At 45.0% G+C, this 22554-nt stretch overlaps 1 protein-coding gene across 2 annotated transcripts in view; it reads left to right on the top strand.

The window, feature by feature from the left end:
- The window catches only part of EML5 (EMAP like 5), a 305038-nt gene that overhangs the window by 180713 nt on the left and 101771 nt on the right, over nt 1–22554 (top strand). For both annotated transcript variants that reach the window (XM_074956087.1, XM_074956085.1), the window contains exons 17-18: nt 13949–14049; nt 20672–20874. In XM_074956087.1, the coding sequence (XP_074812188.1) occupies nt 13949–14049; nt 20672–20874 (304 nt within the window). The remainder of the gene's footprint in view (nt 1–13948; nt 14050–20671; nt 20875–22554) is intronic.

Below are 22554 nucleotides of genomic sequence, written 5' to 3'. Positions count from 1 at the left end.
TACAAGGCATGTGACCCTTGTGCCAAAGATGACTTCAGTTCCAAGAATTATTGGACCCACCATGGTGTGTCACAAGCTATGTTCTTCTTCAAGGAGTGTCCCTATGAGTGCTCCACTTTAGGTGTCTTGACGCCCTGCACTTGTAATTGAAGATTTTTGGTAGCAGTGCCCGGTTGGGCTGCACATGTGCTGGTAGCTGCACGGTAGCTGTCTTGTGCTGCTCCGAGCGGTTACATAGCAGTGCACAGCCAACCATCCTCCTGTTCCTTCTCTGCCATCTTTGGCTTGAGTGGGAGCAATCAGCAGCACCTTCTCTTACCTCAGATAAGATTTATAGTAGATAGTTCATAGTGATTGTTGTAGTTAGCTTCCTTATCCCCTTGCCTTACTCTAATTTCTTTAATTTTCACACAAAAAAGTCTCCCTTTACCTTCCCTTTCTACCCCTGTCTCTCCGGCAGGTTTACCCCAGTTTTTCTCTAAGAGACTGACTCCCTTGGGCATGCCTGGCTCACCTGGCTTTAAATGCTGCCTGACTTGCAGACTCTCCATACTGGTCTCTGACAGCCAGGCTCAGTGTGTCTGCTTTGTTGGCAAGACACACATTACTCAAAAGTGCCCACACTGCAGAAAGCTGACAGGCAGGACAAGAAAAGCCAGAGATCTCCAACTGAAGCTTCTCATGAAGGAGAAATCCCTCAGGCCAGTCTCCGACCCCAAGTCCAGGTCACCCCCTGGCCAACGGTCACCAGCGGCAGCCTCTGACAGGGGCTCTACTTCAACAACAGCTGCCAAAGAGCCTATTCCTAGAAAGGCTATCAAAAAGCGATCGCAGACATCCCTGCACGGAGAATCACCTAAAAGAAAGCAATCTCTAACTGAAAAATCTGCTCCGGTATCGATGGCACTGAGAGTGCCGGACCGCGAGGCACCAGGAACGTCCGGCACCGAGAGTTCCTGAAGAGCTAAAGACCCTATGCAGGCAAGCTCTAAAGGAGGTTCACGCGCTAAACTGAAACATTCCAGCTCGGCACCCACAGAGCCGAAGAAGATCTTGGCACCAAGTGGTACAATGACGCCACTTGCTGTACCTATGCCATACAGCTCTAAATCCTTGGCACCGGCAGCTTCAACTCATGCTCCCAGGCAGTCCACCATGTCATCTCCGACACCGAGCCTCACAGTTCCACAGTAATTTATCAGGCATGCGGACCTGATAGTGACCTCAATGCCTGAATCTTTATTCGCCACCAAGGGTACCTCATCCAGAACAGTACCAAGCCAGCTGACTACTCCCTGCAGATCAGCCTCCCCTATCTCCAGTGATGAGGAAGAAGATGATGCAGTAATATATATTGCTTGCAACTCCTCACCCAAGCCAGGACCATCTCATCACCAACCACCTGCGGATATATGAGGATGTGGTCACCTATGGACACCACTCCACATACCATTCCCACCTAACTGGTTATACTGGGATCCAGGGGCAATGTATGGGGCCCAAAACCACAGCTCTCCTAGCTCCCCTTAGTCCAGAACAGCCAGGTCTCCTTCACCAACTGTTCTGGCACCCTCAGAAACACAAGAGGAGGACACTGAGGAACCTGAGGACATAGCTGAGCATGACACTTTGCTGCCTACTCATCTCTCTTTGCTGTCACCAGACGAAACCATACCACCACCGCCCACCATGGGGGATGATTTCAAATCCTTTCAGGACCTCTTCAAAAGGGTTGCTGAATCCCTAGGCATTTCGTTGGCTCAGCTACCAGAAGCCCAACATAAGCTCTGAGACATACCCCAGGCATACCCATCAGCAAAGATAGCTCTGCCAATTAATTATGCAGGCATGGAGCCTGCAAAAAAAATAATCTGGCAGACATCTGCTACAGCACCACCCTCATGTAAAAGATCTGACAAAAATATTACATGCCAGCAAAAGGGGCTGAGTTCCTATTTACACACCCCACACCAAACTCCTTAGTAGTGGAGACAGTGAACCAAAGGGGGAAACAACACCAGTCCCAAATGATCCCATACGATAAGGATTGGAAAAGGCTGGACCTTTTTTGGCGGAAAGCTTATTCCTCAGCTACACTTCAGTTCCACATAGCCAACTGTGTAACCCTGCTGGCCAAATATACATGCAATCTGTTCTCCAAAATGTCAACTTTTATTGAAAATTTATCCAATGACAAAAAAGAACAATACAAGGCAAACATTTCTGAGGGGTCTCTCATCTACAGGCCTCCTTTGACTCTGTAGATACGGCAGCACGTTCCATCGCAACATCTATGGTCATGCGCTGTGCATCTTGGCTCTACCTCTCCAGGTTCCCAAGAGAGGTCCAGGCAACCGTCGAGAACTTACCCTTCGAGGGTCAGAAACTTTGCAGACAAAACCGATGTCTCATTACATACTAATAGACTCAAGGGCAACCTTAAAAACCCTTGGTATTTACATACCTGCAAACAAAAAGAAACAGAGCAGGTTTTACAATCAGAGATTCTGGTCTACGCCATACTCTCAGCTCCAAAGACAGTACGACCAACGGCATAAACAAAGAACAGATGTTGGCATAACCAAGATCAGCCTTTGACGTCTTGATAATCCACCTCTAGACAATCATTTTGAAGGTGTGGTTGAGGGCACAAGACCTCCACACTCTCTTACTCTGGAACCAGAAATGGTTCCCTGTCCATTTGGAGACCGTCTGTCACCATACTACCCAGTCTGGAACAGCAACACGACAGACAAATGGGTTTTAGGGATTATCCAGAAGGGCTACTCCATCCCCTTTATTTCTGTCCCACCTACCCACCCCCCTTTCTTGTCCCTCTTCAGGGACCCCTCTCACAAGCACCTGTTAGAACAGGAAATAAACTACTTTGTACAAATAGGTGCCGTGGAACCTGTACCATCGCAACACAGGGGAAGAGGTTTTTATTCACACCATTTTTTAACTCAGAAAAAGACCAGCGGGTGGAGACCCATCCTGGATTTACGAAAACTCAACAAATTCATGAGAATATATCAAAATGGTGACTCTAACCACAATAATTCCGGCATTAGAGAAGGGAGATTGGCTCTTGGCCCTTGACCTTCAGGATGCTTATTTTCATATTAACATCCACCCATCACACACAAGATTCTTGAGATTCACCCTAGGGAAACAGCATTTCCAATGCAGAGTACTACTCTTCGGCCTATCCACTGCCCCAAAGTTTTTTTCCAAGGTTCTACCTGTCATTGCAACTCAGTTCTGCAGACACAGAGTAATGATATTTCCATACTTTGACAACTGCCTCATATGGGCACCAACATGGCAAGAAGCGATAAACGCCACGCAGAGCACAATAACCCTTTACACGAACCTAGGGTTGCATATAAATGCACAAAAGTCTACACTGGTTCCTGTCGAAAAGTTGGAATTCACAGGAGTCTAACACCAACAGCAACGTTACCCCAACAACGCTTCCTTGCTCTAGTCAATCTAATTTCAGTGTTGAGGGACAGCCCACAAACATCCGCTAAAACGTGTTTACAACTTCTGGGGCACTTGTCAGCAACAACATTTGTCGTCAAGCATGCCAGACTCCACATAAGATGCTTGCCAGTCTGGCTTCTAACAGTGTATGTACTGCCAGATACTCTCTCAACAGATGCCTCGCGGACTAAAAGACTCGTTAACATGGTGGACACAACCAAGGAATGTCTGCCCTTTCCAACAAAGAACTCAATCCATGACAATCATGACAGATGCTTCCCTAATAGGTTCGGGGGGGGGGAACATCTACTAAACAATATGGTCCAAGGCCGCTGGTTTCCAGCGGAGTCCAACCTGCACATAAATTTACTAGAGCTAAGGGCAGTCTGAAATGCATGTGACCACTTTCTCCCTCTAATCAAGAACAATGCCATTAAGATCCACATGAACAATATAGCATGCATGTTTTATATAAACCACCAAGGGGAAGCACAATCATACTCCCTGTGTACAGAGGTAATACACCTTTGGAATTGGTGCATCATCAACAACATAGAGATATCTGCATCCTATCTGCCAGGATGTCAGAATACAACAGCGGATGTACTAAGCATGGATTTTTCACAAACTCATGAGTGAGAGATGGACCTTGGAATTCTCAACTCCATATTTCAAACTATGAGGGTTCCCCATCATAGATCTATTTGCAACAGCTCAGAATGCCAAGTGCCCACAATATTGCTCCAAAGCTGGATTGGGACACCACTCCCTAGGTGACACTCTCCTCATAAAATGGGAGGCACCATTGATGTATGCATTTTCTCCGACCCCATTCCTAAGCCAAGTCATTCAAAGGATCAAGCAAGGACAAATCCAAGGTCATTCTCAGAGCACCCACATGGCCCAGACAAACATGGTTCCCATACGTGTGTCAGATGGCAGTGAAACCACCTCAAAGCCTTCCCTTAGTACCTCACCTTCTATCATAAGATGTGGGATGCGTCCATCACCCCAACCTTACAGTACTCCACCTCAAGTCCTGGTTACTCCATGGCTGACTGGGGTTGAGAAGGCCTGTTCAGAGGAAGTAAAAGATATATTACTGAACAGTCAGAGACTAAGTACAAAAAAGACATAAATCCATAAGTGGTAACAATTCTGCACCTGGTGCCAAGATAAACAGATCTTAACACAATCGTCCCCCCTACCAAGGATCCTGGACAGTGTACTAGAACTTAAAAAATCGGGGCTATTCACAAGCTCCATCAGAGTACACTTGGTTGCTATTACCTCCTTCCACGACAAGGTAAACAGGGTCACCATATTTACTCTCCCAATGATTAAGCGCTTTCTTACAGGCATTGAAAATACTTATCCTACCATGACATGGTGCTGAGCAAAAAGACTGCAGAATCAGCCCCCTGCCACGCTAGCCCCATTTAAGTGAATAAAGTGGAGCTGGCTGGAAAGAACCTGCCCTAATTGGGAAATGAGAGCCAGCTGCCAGCCCAATTAGCCAATGCTATATAAGAGGCTGGGAAGAAGGAAGCCAGGGTGGTGGGATGGAGGAGAGCGAGGGAGTCTAGGCAGGGAGAAAGACCTTCCCTCCTGGGTTCAGCCACAAGGAACCAAGAACTGTGTACGCTATATGGTGAGACGGTGGTAGGAGCACATACTTGTAAATAAAAGTACCAGTGGTTCCTGAACCCCAGGGTCTCTGAGTGACTTTATCTGAGCCTAGCAGAGGCAGGAGCCAGGAGAGCCAGTTGTGCTCCGTTACACCCACAGTAAGAAACCCTACACTCATGTGGGACCTCAACCTTGTTCTACGCAGACTCCTGGAAAAGCCATTTGAACCCCTTGTAACCTGCTCTTTGTTGCACTTATCCATGAAGGTGGCTTTCCTCATTGTCATCACGTCTGCCAGACGGGTGGGAGAATTAAGTGCTCTAATGGCATACCCACCTTATACAACATTCTTTAAAGATTAAGTAATCCTATAACCGCATCCTAAATTCATACCCAGAGTTGCCTCTCCCTTTCATTTAAACCAACCCATTTACTTACCTGTATTTTTTCCTAAGCCACATGTGGACAGGAGGGAGGCCTCACGTCAGACTTTTGATGTTCGCAGAGCATTAACTTTTTACATTGGAAAAAAAAACATTTTGAAAATCACCTTTTTGTTTCCATAACAGAACGCTAGATGGGTCAAACCATCTCAAAACAGAGACTATCCAAATGGATATCAGGATTTATCCATTTGTGCTATCAAAACAGCAATCTACAACCCTCATCGGGAGTTTGCACACACTCCACCAGAGCACTGGCAGCATCTGTGGCCTATCTCAATAATGTCCCTATCACTGACATTTGTAGAGCAGATACATGGGCATCAGTCCATACTTTCACTAAACACTATGCTTTAGAACAGGGATCGGAAACCTTTGGCACACGGCCCACCAAGCTTCCCGCAGCCCCCATTGGCCTGGAGTGGCGAACCGCGGCCAGTGGGAGCTGCAATCGGCCGAACCTGCAGACACAGCAGGTAAACAAACCGGCCCCTCCTGCCGGGGGCTTACCCTGGCGGGCCACATGCCAAAGGTTGCCAATCCCTGCTTTAGAACAACAATCAGCATCAGATGCACACTTTGGACTTATGGTGTTATCCACCATTAATAGACCAACTCCAAAGCCCCTCTCCTCCACTGAGGGGCACTGCTCAACAGTCACCGAAAGTGGAGCACCCGTAGGGACACTCTTTGAATAAGAAGAGAGGGTTACTCACCTTGTGCAGTAACTGAGGTTCTTTGAGATGGTTGTTCCTGTGGGTGCTCCACTACCCTCCCACCTCCTCTCTACTTCTGAGTTTCAGGCCGATCCTCTGAGGTAGAGAAGAAACAGGGGGATGGTTGGCTTTGCACCCCTATGTAACCGCTTGGAACAGCACGAGACAGCTATGGCATGTCTGCAACCCAACTGGGCACTGCTACCACAAATCTGTGATTACAAGCGCAGAGCGTCAAGACACCTAAAGTGGAGCACCCACAGGGACAACCATCTTGAAGAGCCTCAGTTACTGCACAAGGTGAGTAACCCTCTCTTACAGTAACTGGTCCAAAAACTTCATGAATAATTCAAAATGCTGATCTAGTGTCCAAATGTGGACAATGAAATGTTCGCTCAACAGTATATTTTCAGCAGCCGGAAAAAGAAACATGCTTCATACTTCCACTTTCACAATTTTGATGTGCAAAATAGTTATTTCTCTATTTTGCAGTTCAGATAATGTTAGCAACTCTTTGACTCTAGCACACAAAATCTGGGTGACAGTTACATGGTTTCATTCCACAATAGAAGGGTCCTGGGGCCCTTCATAGGACAAATTTGAAATTTTTTATTCAGTGCCTATTGTGCACACAACATTGAAGCTCTTCATGTGTTCTTTCCTGGATCCAACTCTTCTTTTCAGTCTGGTGAAGTACAGTATTTCTAAATTTCTGATGTCTTTTGCGACAGGCACATTGGATTCTGCTTTTTGTCATAATTTGGTACATATTTTCTCAGAACTTTGGCACACTGCTTTATGTGTCACCCATTAATATGGAGCCTTTTTACCATATATATGTGTTTTCTTTTGGCTAGCACCTTAGCTCTGTTGCATTGTTGTTCTCAGCACTCCAAAACCAAAGCTTGTTAGGTGCTGAGCTGTAAGTAATAAAGATATCTTTCTCATTCCTACATCTATCTTGGTGCTCAACACTTGTTGTGTCTTTTGGTCTGATGTTCCCTTTGGTGCACCGGTAACGCTTTTCATTTAGACAGGTTTCAGAGTAGCAGCCGTGTTAGTCTGTATTCGCAAAAAGAAAAGGAGTACTTGTGGCACCTTAGAGACTAACAAATTCATTTGAGCATAAGCTTTCGTGAGCTACAGCTCACTTCATCAGATGCATTCAGTGGAAAATACAGTGGGGAGATTTATATACATAGAGAACATGAAACAATGGGTGTTACCATACACACTGTAATGAGAGTGATCACTTAAGGTGAGCTATTACCAGCAGCAGAGCCGGGGGGAAAAGACCTTTTGTAGTGATGATCAAGGTGGGCCATTTCCAGCAGTTGACAAGAATGTCTGAGGAAAAGTGGAGGGTGGAGGGGGGAATAAACATGGGGAAATAGTTTACTTTGTGTAATGACCCATCCACTCCCAGTCTCTATTCAAGCCTAAGTTAATTGTATCCAGTTTGCAAATTAATTCCAATTCAGCAGTCTCTCGTTGGAGTCTGTTTTTGAAGTTTTTTTTGTTGAAGAATTGCAACTTTTAGGTCTGTAATCGAGTGACCAGAGAGATTGAAGTGTTCTCCAACTGGTTTTTGAATGTTATAATTCTTGACGTCTGATTTGTGTCCATTTATTCTTTTACGTAGAGACTGTCCAGTTTGACCAATGTACATGGCAGAGGGGCATTGCTGGCACATGATGGCATATATCACATTGGTAGATGTGCAGGTGAACGAGCCTCTGATAGTGTGGCTGATGTGATTAGGCCCTATGATGGTGTCCCCTGAATAGATATGTGGACACAGTTGGCAACGGGCTTTGTTGCAAGGATAGGTTCCTGGGTTAGTGGTTCTGTTGTGTGGTGTGTGGTTGCTGGTGAGTATTTGCTTCAGGTTGGGGGGCTGTCTGTAAGCAAGGACTGGCCTGTCTCCCAAGATCTGTGAGAGTGATGGGTCGTCCTTCAGGATAGGTTGTAGATCCTTGATGATGCATTGGAGAGGTTTTAGTTGGGGGCTGAAGGTGATGGCTAGTGGCGTTCTGTTATTTTCTTTGTTGGGCCTGTCCTGTAGTAGGTGACTTCTGGGTACTCTTCTGGCTCTGTCAATCTGTTTCTTCACTTCAGCAGGTGGGTATTGTAGTTGTAAGAATGCTTGATAGAGATCTTGTAGGTGTTTGTCTCTGTCTGAGGGGTTGGAGCAAATGCGGTTGTATCGTAGAGCTTGGCTGTAGACAATGGATCGTGTGGTGTGGTCTGGATGAAAGCTGGAGGCATGTAGGTAGGAATAGCAGTCAGTAGGTTTCCCGGCTAGGGTGGTGTTTATGTGACCATCGCTTATTAGCACCATAGTGTCCAGGAAGTGGATCTCTTGTGTGGACTGGTCCAGGCTGAGATTGATGGTGGGATGGAAATTGTTGAAATCATGGTGGAATTCCTCAAGGGCTTCTTTTCCATGGGTCCAGATGATGAAGATGTCATCAATGTAGTGCAAGTAGAGTAGGGGCATTAGGGGACGAGAGCTGAGGAAGCGTTGTTCTTTTATTTCAGGTATGCAGACAAGGAGTTAAAAAGACTGCTCTGCAGTTTCAAACTTGGCCTGTGTGGCAAAACAGTGTTTAAAACTGATGACCATGTTTGTTATATTGTCTGCACTGGCATCATTCATGATGTACAGGGGTACTAGATATATCTGGAAATGTAATTCCAAGTGCTGAGGAAACATGGGGCAGTCCAACAAGCTCTCCTTCAGGCACCTTAGGAAGGCACAAGGCTGGCGTGGAGTACTAAAGCCTGAGTCAGTCAAAATTTCTGAGTGGCAGGGCCCAGTGCCAGTTTTGCCTGACATTATTGCTGACCTGTCTTGGTATTTGAAGGAGATGATACTGAGCTCATTGGATGAGGTGGTGCCCCCCTACAAATGGTTCTCAGAAAGTCTTCCAAATTGTGCTCCTCATTCTCAAGAATGCTCTCAGGCATAGCAATGTGAAGAAGAGATGCTACAGGCACTCTTGTCCCTCCTGACAAAGAGGATCTTAAAGCCAGGGCCACTGAGTGAAAGAAGGAAAGGAATTTTATTCTACATACTTTCAGGCAGAAAAAAGATGGGAAATCTCTGGCCCTTCTTGGATCTCAGGGAACTGAATCAGTATCGGGTCAAAAAAACAATTCTAGATAGTTACCCTGGAAGCCACTACAACTGTCTTAGATGAAGTTTAATTGCTATGTGCTCTAGAACTGAATGCTTGCATGCACCTTAGAATGCTCTTCAAGCTTTCAGATATAAGGTAAAGGAACATCACTTCCTTCACTGTCTTATCTCTTGAATTGGTGTCTGCTCTGTGTATGTTCACAAATTTCTTGATGAAAGTCACTGCCTACCTGCCCAGTCTGGGAGCATGCACATTCACTAAGTTGGCTGATTGGCTGATTAAGGACACTACTTTGGATCATGTGAAAGAACAGCCCGTATCACTACCAGAATGGAGTCACTAGGATATGTGAAAAACTACCCACATTCTCAACAGTCCCCCGCGGACAATTGAAGTATACAGGAGCCCCACTAGACAGCTCAAATCAATTTTCCTTCTCCAGAACAGGATCGTAGACATTCCCAGTTGGTCACAACAGATCAGCAAGAGAGTCAGCAGGTAAGTTTAGACCAGTGGTTCCCAAACTTTAACAACCTGTGAACCCCTTTCACTAAAATGTCAGGTCTTGTGAACTCCCTCCTAAAAATGAATATTTCCAGGGATTTCCTCCTTTACTTGAGTATAAATTATAAAAGCAATGATCTTGGAAATATAAAATTTGTTTTTGTGACATGCTTATTACACACGATTTATTATTAATTATTATTTATCATTACAGTATTTTTATTGCATTATGAAAACGGCAACACTCTTCCAAGATCTCACTTTCGTAGCTTGTATCACTTTGAATAAGCCTCCTATGTTTCATCAAGGAGTATCAGATTTGAAACAGCATGAAGGTATTTAAGAAGCCAACTCAAAGAGTTCCTCCTACAAAAGCATTCAGGTCTTGAGCAGTCCAGGCAAACAACGCACATTACAACAAAGCTTAAACTTGTTCTTCATAATAATTTTAAAAACAATACTAGCTGCCTATTTAATTTTAAAAACAGCAAAAAAAATCCACCTCCTTTCCATTTCTTATAAGGAGTCTTGACATTTAAATCTCCTCAGTGTGATAGATATGCTTGCTTTGATCTGCTTAGCTCTTGGAAGTCCAGGGGTTTCGGGCTGCTGGCCCTGTGCTGGCTGGGGTCCCTAGGGACAGCTCTGTCTGCCATTAGGGAATTTTTTCCCGAGACCCCATGTAATATTTCGCAAACCCCCAGGGGTTCATGAACCCCAGTTTGGGAACCACTGGTTTAGACAATGCTACTAACGTTTGGTCTCATGGCTGCAATGCTATTTGTGGTATCCAGGACATGTTTGCGTGTGAGTAGGAGCCTACCAAATTCACAGTCCATTTTGGTCAATTTCACGATCATAAGATTTTTAAAATCATAAATTTCATGATTTCACATATTTAAATCTGAAATTTCACTGTGTTGTAATTGTAGGGGTCCTGACCCAAAAAGAAGTTGTGGAGGAGTTGCAAAGTTATTATCGGGGGGGGGGGGTGCTGCGACCCTTACTTCTGTGTTGCTGCTGGTGGTCGTGCTGCCTTCAGAGCTAGGCAGCTGGAGAACGGTGGTTTCTAGCCGGGATCCCAGCTCTTAAGGCAGAGCCGCTGTCAGCAGCAGCATAGAAGTAAGGATGGACTGGTATGGTATTGCCAACCTTACTTCTAGGCTGCTGCCTGCTGAGCTGGGTCCTCACTCAGTCAGGACCACCACCCTCCGGCTGCCCAGCTCTGAAGGCAGCAGCGCAGAAGTAAGGGTGGCATGGTATGGTATTGTCATGCTTACTTTTGTGCTGCAGCTGGTGGAGCACTGCCTTCAGAGCTGAGCACCCGGCCAACAGCCACCGTACTCTGGCCGCCCAGCAATGAAGGCAGTGCAGAAGTAAGGATGGCAATACCATGACCCTGCTAAAATAACCTTGCGACTCCTCTGCAACTCCCTTATGGTTCAGAACCCCCAATTTGAGAAATGCTGGTCTCCCCCGTGAAATCTGTATAGTAGAGAGCAAATACACACAAAAGACCAGATTTCACGGGGCGACACCAGATTTCATGGTCGGTGACGCGTTTTTCATGGCCATGAATTTGGTAGGGCCCTACATATGAGGTAAGCTCTGCAGACCCTGCAATTCCAGTGGAAGTAAGTAGTACAGGAACTTTCACATCTCATCTGATGGCAGACAGTCTCCAGGCTACTCTGACCTGTTGACAGTTCAGGAACAATCATCAATTACAAATTGACCTTAAAATACCTCCTCTCCAAACTTTAGCAGCCACAGATGTGTCTAACCTGGTATGGGGAGCCAATACAGAGGATTACGCACCCAGCGAATTTTTATTTCTATAGGAACTGCACTTGGACATAATTATTCTGGAGATGAGGGCAGTTCTATACTGGTAGAGGGCTTCCAAGGAGACTTGAGAAGCACCTACAACTCCAGTTCCTACAGTTAAAAATAGGTTTGTGGAGTCATGCAAACAGGACTGAATGGACACTTTGTTCTCACCAGAAAAGCTACTTGACTAGTCTTTTCACATGTCTAAGTGAAAGACTAACTACATCCAGGTACGTTTGGCAGCTATTCTGGCCAATAGTGAACTAATTGAAGGTCAACCAGTGCAATGTCTGTGCAGTCCCTTGTCAGGTTCATGCAGGTCTTGAGGCTTTTAAAACCTCCAGTTAAAAAGCCTCCTGTGTCGTGGGATATTAATATCAAGATGACAAAATTGATGAAAGCTCCTTTTAAGCAACTCAGTCTCTCTGAGCTTAAGTTTCTCACAAGAAAAGTAATTTTTACCTGGTAGCAGTGAGTTCAGCTTGCAGAGCCCTAGTAACAGGCCCAGCGTACACCAGATTTTACAAGGATAAGACAATACAGTGGACATATTGAAGATTGCTCTCTAAGTTGGTGTCTGAATTCCACTTTAATAAGCTGTTTGTCCTGCCAGTGTGTTTTGCATGTCCATTCCGGAATACTCCTCTCCCTACACTTAATGTCTGAAGGTGCTTAGTGTTGTTTTTGGAAAAGACAAAAGCCTTCAGAAAGTCCACCCATCTTTTTCATTTGATGCCACTTTACTGGGCAGTACTGTATATTGTTAAGAAGACAATATGATTGCATTTTATATAGCTAACACCAGGATTGCTTGATACTAAAGGTATTGTCAAGGTACACTCATTTTGAAGCAACACTGTCACCATCTCCTGCTTCAGGTATATTTTCATTAAGAAATCTCAAAGCAGATACATAGTCTACTCCACATACATATATTAGGCATTTATTGCTTGGATTTCACCTCCAGAATGGACTCCTGTTTTAGACTCGTCATGCTCAATAACTTATTTTAAAAGTAGATTACATGTTGTAGGACTTCATATGTTGTCCTACCATTAGAGCTCAGAGCCTTTTCTCAGGTGTTTTTCTCTTGCACCTTTTTTTACTGATTTTTTTCCCCTGGGGCTTTTTTAATCTTATGTTGATCATTTCGGATTGGCTTTTCTATCTGGGGAGCTTCACCTCAAACTCTGTCATTGAAATTGACTGCAATGTTGGAGGACAGCATTTATATATGACAGATTGTGGTGTAAAGTGGTTAGTAACGGACTGGCTTGTGGTGCCCTCAGAGTCAAAAAATCTTAGGAAGCTAAAAGCTAGAGGAGTTCTCCCATTCTTGCACTAAGGAGCAAATACCCATGAGTGAGACTCCTACAAAATGATATTTTCAGAGAAACGGAATTACTGGTAAATAACTTTCTCTTACATAGATAGGAAATATAGCTCAAAGTGATGGGATCTTTCAAAACAGTAGTCCCTGTAGCTGTGTATTGTGTGTCTGTATTTAGGAACATACAAAGAAATACAAAATGTGTCAGCAAACAAAGATGACAGGGTTTTTTTTTTTTCAAAAACTTCTGAAGATAGGTATTGTAAGATAGATGTGACAAACAATGTCATACCCATTATTGTTTAAGTCCACTAGAATGATGGAAAAGTTCAGTAAAAAGTGTATGGACATTGTCACTGATTTTCGGAATGAGAAACTGTTGTAGATACTGTCTGCAATTAATGTAACCTTACAGCCCTTAATTTGCTATCAAGGCTTAATTCCCAAAGAATAAATATCATTGCATTATTTTGGGTCAAGTATGTTCTTTTACAAAGAAAATACTGTTGAGTGGATTGCTGAAGTAGAGCAGTTTCTCCAGATTTCTAATCTGCAAACTGTCAAATTAAGAGTTAGACAAACTCAATACCTTTAGTTCAATGGCCTGCCTTCCTATTTCTCCTAATAAAAGAATGGTTAAGAGCTATAGGAATGTTTTGTGAGATAGACATTAGTAAGCTGGACATTCACACACAAAATCTGTGTACATCTGATGAAGTGGGTACTAGCCCACGAAAGCTTATGCCCAAATAAATTTGTTAGTTTCTAAGGTGTCACAAGAACTCCTCATTGTTTTTACAGAAAAATATGAGTGTATACATTTGTCTGTGGATCAAGGCAGTGAAATATTTTACTTTTTTATTTCAGAGGAAGCAAAGATAAGATTTTTGTTGTTAAAATTAATCCTTATATGCCTGATAAACTGATAACAGCTGGAATTAAACACATGAAATTCTGGCATAGAGCAGGTAAGGAAAGGCATGTTTTTCTTGTATTTTTAACTGCAGCATTGTCTGTTATACCTAAGATAGTTATTGTTATGTATTCTGTATGATTTTTGACACATGCATATATCAGTAGGTTATCTCTTTCTAACTCCTATTAATAGTAAAATTAATTTCTGTTATGGTAGTGTCAGAGACCCCAAGAAAGATCATCTGCCCATTGTGCTAGGTGTAATACAGCATGCAGGAAAACGTAATGCCTGCCTTGGAGAGGTTAGTCTAGTTTTTATAAATAATAGTTATGCCATTAATAGTTGTCACAGTTCAGGGCAATTGCACCATATTCCCCCTCCATGGTCCCTTGAAGCACCCCTGAGGCTCCAGGCTCCTCAGCTGTCACATCTCTTGGGTAGAGACCCATGTGTCTCTCCCTCCTGACCAGGGGCTTTTCCAGGTTACACAGTTCCCTTCTTACACTGTGATAGTCCCAGCAAGCCAGACTGCCTAAACAGGCCAGCATTGTCACTTTGCTTTCTCTTTCAAGGCTACGAACAACATAATTGGCAGCAATTATAAGTTACCACGCAGTCCTTTATAAGCAAGCACATTTATTCTTAAGGTGAAAGTATTACAGAGAAAACATTAAAAACAATAAAAGACCCTACATGCATGTTAATAAGCTTGCCAGAGATCACCCATATGTCTTATGGGGCCCCAGTAGGCCAAAGTCCTTCCAACCCTTCCCAGGAAGAATTGGAGCTCCCTTGGACAGAAGGGTCTGTCCATTTGTTGGATCAGAAAAAAAGTCTCTGAGTCAATTTAAACTCAGGCTATTTATCCCAAAGTCTTTTCTTTGCCTGTTGGTCTCTGTGGGGAATGTAGTTTGAGCTAGTATATGTGAGCCTCCCCAGGAGGTGGTATCTCTCTGGGGAGATTACAACCTGCCTGATTTGCCTTAATCATCTATTGTTTTAGTTCCTGTAGGAGCTGTGGTAGCTCTTCCGCATGGAATAGAACAGTCATACATAAAACATTCATTTAAAACAATGGACCCCAAGGTGCTGCATGGAGTTGCAATGTTTGTGACATCTCCCCATGAAGAAGTTACATACAGTCCAGCCCACAATAATACATAAATTTAACACCATGAGGTGTTTCAAGAGTTTTTCAGGAAATACCATATCTGTCACAAAAGTTATATAGCTCAAAATATCTCATGCACAGTTCTAGGATAATGTAATAAATCCCACTCAATATATACAAAAAAGTTTTCAAGTGATACCAAAGAGGACAAGGTAATAATTTCAGACCTTCAATATTTGGTAGGTAATATACATACATAGATACATATATAAAATAGAAATATATTGATCTAAATCACAAAGGAATGCAATTTTAATAATCTAAGGTCCACCTGTAAGAGGCACAAATAAGATTGCAGACAAGGCTCTTGCAGTGAATATACCTACTAATTATACTTTGTGGGTCTGTCTTTGCTAAACATGACTACAGAAACTCAAGAAGTTAAAGAATAGATGCATATTTAATCTATTTGAAAATGTTTAATTTAGAGCAATGGAAAAACACCATCTAAATGGTATTCTGAACTCCAGTGTATCAGATCCTGAAAGGCACATGGAGCCAAAAGGGTCTTTGAAAAGATTACCCCCTTTGCTGGAGAAAACTACTGTGTTGACAAGACCTCCAAATACTCAGACATCATCAGTAGTTCTGAAAATAAACTGGCTCGGGTGAATCCTTCCCATTCCTTTTAAGATTCATCCTAAGAGCTATAGAACATTTAACGGCAAGGAAAACAGTCACCCTAGTCATCTCAGTCATGGACTGCCCAAGAAATTATCCAGGTTCAACCCAGGCCACAGTAGGCTGCTGTTTAATAAAATTATTACAATGCTGGCAAGCTGTTGCTGAGAAGATTAACTCTTCTTTGAATATTGTCCCTATGGGTTCTCCACTGTAGGTGCGGCAGCACCCCTTGCCCCTGGGATCGGAAATCTTCATCAGCAGTGCCCGTCAGACTGCACATTCACACCTCTCCTCTCTCACGCCATGAGTGGGACATATATATATTGTTGTGCTGTCTGACCGCCCTTGACAAAGCCCTGGCTGGGATGATTTAACTGGGATTGGTCCTGCTTTGAGCAGGGGGTTGGACTAGATGACCTCCTGAGGTCCCTTCCAACCCTGATATTCTATGATCCTAGGAAGAGAAAGGACAACAAGTATCTACCTGTCAGGACAGACACTGGAAATGCTTAATTTATTTGGACACAAGGCTTATTCATCTGCCACACTCCAATTTTGAATAGCTAATTACGAGGCTCTTATGGCCAAGTACAACTACCTCAGTTACTCCAAAATAGAGGAACTCTGCCATAACCTTCCTGAGGCCAAGAAAGAACAATTCCAGGTGCTTATATCTGAGGGATACCTCTTGGCCCATACAGCCCTACGAGCCTCATTGCAGATATCACTCTCGCTCCATCGCAACTGCATGGTTATGAGGCGGGCATCATGATTGCACCTCTCAGGCTTTCCTAAGGCAGTACAAACCACAGTTGAAGACTTACCCTTTGAGGGCCCCAGACTATTCATGGTGCATACGGTTGATTCCCTACGCTCCCTTAAAGACTGCCAAGCTACTCTCCTCTCCCTTAATATTTACACACCAGTGCCAAAGAGACACCTACAAAAGTATCATCGCCCCCTACGATCCTGACCACCGCAGTACACTCCTCAGCAGCACTATGACACTCAGCGCCAACAACAAAAGCCCCCTACCAAACGTAGACAGGCCACTCCTCAAGGGACTACCTCTCTCACACCTGCAGCCAAGCAACAATTTTGAAGGTAGGTCAAGGACTCAAGAAGCCTCCCCCTTTTCCAGTCACATCAACCATCTTCGACATACCACCAGTTTGGTGACGGATTAGCTCCATTCTTTCCATCTTGGAGACTAATCACCTCAGACATATGGGTTCTAGAGATCATCAGGGAAGGATACTCCATCCCTTTCCTATCTATCCTTCCTCTCTCCCTGTCCCTCTTCAGGGACCCCCTCATGAACCCATTCTATGAGAAGAAATAATTCATCTTCTTCACCTGTGAGACATAGAACTGGTCCCTTCCCAACACAGAGGAATGAGTTTCTAGAATTTTTTTCTGATCCAGAAGAAATCCGGCAGCTGGCAGCCGATCCTGGACCTTCAAAACCTAAACAAGTTTGTCAAACTGCAACACTTCGAGATGGTTACCTTCTCTACCATTATCCCAGCACTGGAACAGGGGGACTGGCTCTCGGCCCTCGACCTCCGAGATATGTATTCCCATTTCACAACACACCTGGCCCACAGATGGTTTCTCCAGTTCCCCATGGGAGCCAAACATAATCAGTACAAGGTACTGCCTTTTGGACTGTTGACAGCCCCTTGTGTATTCTCCAAAGTCCTTGCGGTAATTGCTGCCTACCTAAGTAAACAAGGTGTCATCATCTTTCCATACTTAGGCAACTGTCTCCACAAGGTCTCATCCAAAGCCAACACTCTTCGTGCCGTCCAGATCTCAATGGACCTTTTCACAAATCTAGGCCACAGTGTGAACTTACCAGTACAACACCTGGAGTTCATTGGCGCACAACTAGATGCCGTACAAGACAGAGCCTTCCTTCTACCTCACAGATTCTTGACTATGGTGGATCTTGTATCCAAGGTACAAGCCTGTCCCCAGATTTCCAACAGAATGTGTCTCCAGCTAATATGACACATGACCGCCACCACGTTCATGGGTAAAGCACACATGATTACACATGTGATGTCTTCAGGCATATGTCTGTACAGCATATGTCCCTCACGGACACAGCAGCCATAAACTGTTATTCATGCCGAGGACGGTAAAGGACTCACTACTCTGATAGACACAGCCCAAGAACATCTGTGTTGGGGTTCATTTCCTTCAGCCAGCACCGATCATGATTCTAACAACTGACACCTCCTTCATCGGTTGGGGAGTGCACCTTCACACTCATATGGTGGAGGGCAGATGGTCTTTAACCAAATCCACCCTACACATCAGCCTCCTAGAGATACAGGTAGTCCGCAATGCCTGGCGATGTTTCCTCCCACTGATTGCATATCGCACCATCAAAGTCATGATGGACAATATCATCTGCATGTTTTTACATCAACAGACAAGGCAGAGCAAGGTCCCACTCTTTATACTCGGATACACTAGTTCCATAATTTCAGTGCCTCCAACACGACATCACCATCTCAGCCACATTCCTCCCTGGACACCAGAACTTCACTGTGGACTCATTGAGCAGAAGATTCTTCCATGATCACAACTGGGAACTGGATAAGCAACTCCTTCAGCTTATGTTCAACCACTGGGGATTCCCCCACATAGATCTTTTTGCCACACCACAAAATGTCTGATGCCCTCAATTCTGCTCAAGAGTTGGATTGGGACACAGGTCTTTGGAAGACACATTCCTCATCCCGTGGGATACACCACTGCTCTATGTCTTCCCTCCCTTCCCCTTTCTGTTTTGAGTACTCCACAAGATTCAGGGGGATTGAACCTATGTTATCCTTATCGCTCCAACATTTCCACGAGAGATCTAGTATACTTACCTCTTTTGCATGATGGTATGCCAACTGATCTCCTCCATCCAACTCCACACCTCCTTTCACAGGATGCAGGTCACATTCTCCATCCCAATCCACAGATGCTCCACCTCAAAGCCTGGCTCCTCCGTGGTTCTTGGAGTTGGAAATAACCTGTTCAGATGCAGTTAAACAGATACTCTGGAATAGCAGACGCAACACGCCTAGATGCACTTAATGTCACAAATGGACTAGGTTCCAATGCTGATGCACCTCCCATCAGGTTGATGCAATAAGCATTCAACTACCACTTATCCTAGACCAGGGATCGGCAACCTCTGGCATGCAGCCCATCAGAGAAATCCGCTGGTGGGCCAGGATGGTTTGTTTACCTGCAGGGTCCACAGGTTTGGCCGATCGCAGCTCCCACTGGCTGCAGTTCACCGTTCCAGGCCAATGGGGGCTGCGGGAAGTAGTGCAGGCTGAGGGATATGCTGGCTGCTGCTTCCTGCAGCCCCCATTGGCCTGGAACGGCGAACCGTGACCAGTGGGAGCTGCGATCGGCTGAACCTGCGGATGCTGCAAGTAAACAAACCGTCCCGGCCCGCCAGCAGATTTCCCTGACGGGCCATGTGTCAAAGGGTGCCGATCCCTGTCCTAGACTATATTTTACACCCTAAATGGTCAGGATTATCCACCAACACCATTCGTGTGCATTTGGCAGCCATCGCCACTTTTCACTGCCACAATAGACAGCCATTCTGTCTTCACACATCCACTCATAAAATGTTTCCTGAAAGGTCTCCAAAATATTTTCCCCCACATACAGGATCTGACCCCGGCCTTGTTCTACTCTCTTACTAGACCTATGTTTGAACTGATGACAACGTGGTCCTACCTTCACTTATTAATGAAAACGGCCTTTTTTGTCTCTATCACCTCTGCCCAATGGGTCGGTGAAATTGAGGCCCTGATGACATATTCTCCATACATACTTTTTCATAAACTCAAGAATGCACATAGTGGCAGTATCCTGTAGAAAGTGTAGAGATAGTCGGTCATTGTGAAGGAGACTTATCATTGTGAGTATAAGCACTGAGATAGAGATCAGTCCTACTATATTCTAAGTCAAGATCCACTACTGAAACTAGAGCTGGAACTGGTGGACCTGAGACCACATGATACTGAAGTATGTTTTTGGGGGGAAATCTTCATCAGTGCCAAATGCAGGCAAACACATCCAGAGGTTTGTCACTGAAGATATAGCACAGTGCTTTGAAGATATAAAAATCCCTAGATCTTCATCTGTTAGGTGGCACTGAGACAACTCAAACATGTTGTCTCAAACATGTTACTCTGAGTTACTCTGAGAATTTTGTGAAAATTCACATCTCCTTTTTGCGCCTGACAGGTCACAAGATACTGGACATGGGCATCCTGATATACAGAAACTATTTGACATACAATTTAGAGGCTTTTAAAAAATATTGGTAATAACATTTCTGTCACTTATAGGCCAGTACAGGATACTGTATCAACACAAATTTTAAAGCTAAAGTTCTAAAATAACTTTCCTTCAAAGATATAGCATGAAAAGAATGTGTTGATAGGGTTTAAAGTTTTTACATTGGAGTAATATGGTCATCCCAAACTCATTCCATTAAAATCTTTATACCATACTATCATATGACAGAAAATTAAAGTCTGTATTTAGACACTCTCTCTCACTCACTCCCTCTGATATATCTGTATGTATGTTTACCTGTGTGTGTATATAAATTCAAGTCCTGATTCAAGTAGCATGTAAAATGAATTCCTAAAGGTGAGATGCATTCTTTTTCTTCAAAGGTGCCAAAAAGTGGGGGAAGGTGAGAAGTAATGATTTGTGAAGAACCTTCAAAGTTTGCTTATTCCAAAGCTAGAGGGAAACAGATTTATTATTCTGGATAGGTTGCCCTATAAATTATTTTGAAAGTGATACTTATGCAAGCATTTGATTACTTGTTTTTATTCTAAACCAGGGGGAGGACTGATTGGGAGAAAGGGCTGCATAGGTGCAATGGGAAGAACTGATACAATGATGTGTGCAGTATACGGCTGGACTGAAGAGATGGCATTCTCTGGAACTTCCACTGGGGATGTGTGTATCTGGAGAGATTTGTTTCTCATAAAAACAGTCAAAGCACACGATGGTCCAGTATTTAGCATGCATGCATTAGAAAAAGTAAGTGAACTATTTGGATTTTAAATGAGACATAGTTTGGATTAATAAAAATCTCTTTGTGGGTAGGCCTAACATGAATGTAGTCTATTACCATATAATTGGAGTTCAGGATTCTAGATTAGGGTGACCAGACAGCAAATGTGAAAAATCGGGATGGGGTGGGGGGTAATAGGAACCTATATAAGAAAAAGACCCAAAAATTGGGACTGTCCCTATAAAACTGGGACATCTGGTCACCCTATTCTAGATGGTGCTCCCCACTCTCAAGTCAGCGGGAACAGATAGTGTTGCATTTCCTAGTAGGAGGAAGTGCATTGTATCATCATATTACAGTGACGCCTCTCATTGATTTTTAAGAGCTGCATGTCCTCCTTCTTTAATGATGCCTTAAGAGTAAAAGTGGATAAAGCAGATAAAGTGGAGGGACTTTCAGGGGGTGAAAGGAGATTTGATTACATTGCATTAAAAGAAACATATGCCAGTGATGTTTGTTACTATGTGAAGACTTGAGCAGATGTATGGTTGCCAACTTTCTAGCTGCACAAAACCAAACACCCTTACCCTGCTCTGCCCCTTCCCTGAGGCCCCGCCCCCACTCACTCCAGCCCCCCTCCCTCTATCGCTTGCTTTTGCCCACCCTCACTCACTTTCACTGGACTGGGGCAGGAGGTTGGGGTGAGGGAGGGGGTGAGGCCTCCAGCTGGGGGTGTGGGCTCCAGGGTGGGGCCAGAAATGAGGGGTTCAGGTTGTGGGAGGGGGCTCAGGTGTGGGGCAGGGAACTGAGGTGTGGGAGGAGGGCTCTGGCTGGGGGGAGGGGTCTGGGGTCGTGCTGGGGATGGGAGGTTTGGAGTGCAGGAGCGGACTCAGGGCTGGGGCGCAGGAGGGGGTGCAGGCTCCAGCTGGAGGTGTGGGCTCTGGGGTGGGGCTGGGGATAAAGGGTTTGAGATGCAAGAGGGAGCTCAGGGCTGGGGGCAGGGGTTCTGACCTTGGGCAGCGGGTTGGGGTGAGGGTGCGGGGTCTGGGAGAGAGTTAGCATACGGGAGAGAGTTCTGACCTGGGGCAGGGAGTTGGGTTGGGGTAGGGATGGGGGTCTGGGGTTAGGATGTGGGAGGGGGTTCTGACCTGGGGCAGGAGGATGGTGTGCAGGAGGGAGTTCAGGGTGGGGGCTTCAGCCAGGAAGTGCTTACCTCAGGCGGCTCCTGGTCGGCAGTGCAGCGAAACTAAGGCAGGCTCACTGCCTGCCTTTCCGCCCTGGCTCCGCACTACACCCGGAAGCAGCCAGCGTGTCCCTGCGGCCCTTAGGCAGACGGGCCAGGGGTCTCTGTGTGCTGCCCCTGCCCACAGGCACCGCCTCCACAGCTCCCATTGGTCGCAGTTCCCGGCCAGTGGAAGCTGCAGGGCCAGCCCTGGGGGCAAGGGCAGCACGCAGAGCTTCCTAAATTGCCCCTGAGCCTAGGGGCCGGGCCGCAGGGACATGCCAGCTGCTTCCGGGGAGCTGCGCAGAGCCAAGGCAGGCAGGGAGCCTGCCTTAGCCCCGCTGCACCGCCGACCAGATTTTTAATGGCCCGGTCAGCTTTGCTGGCTGGAGCCACCAGGATCCCTTTTCAACCGGGCGTTCCGGTTGAAAATCAGATGCCTGACAACCCTAAGCAGATGCTGTTTGCATTAGAAAATATAGAT

Source organism: Natator depressus, chromosome 6, assembly GCF_965152275.1.
Source record: "Natator depressus isolate rNatDep1 chromosome 6, rNatDep2.hap1, whole genome shotgun sequence".
Lineage (NCBI taxonomy): Eukaryota > Metazoa > Chordata > Testudines > Cheloniidae > Natator > Natator depressus.
Note: the sequence above shows the minus strand (reverse complement) of the source record. Positions and strands in the feature narration are given on the sequence as shown.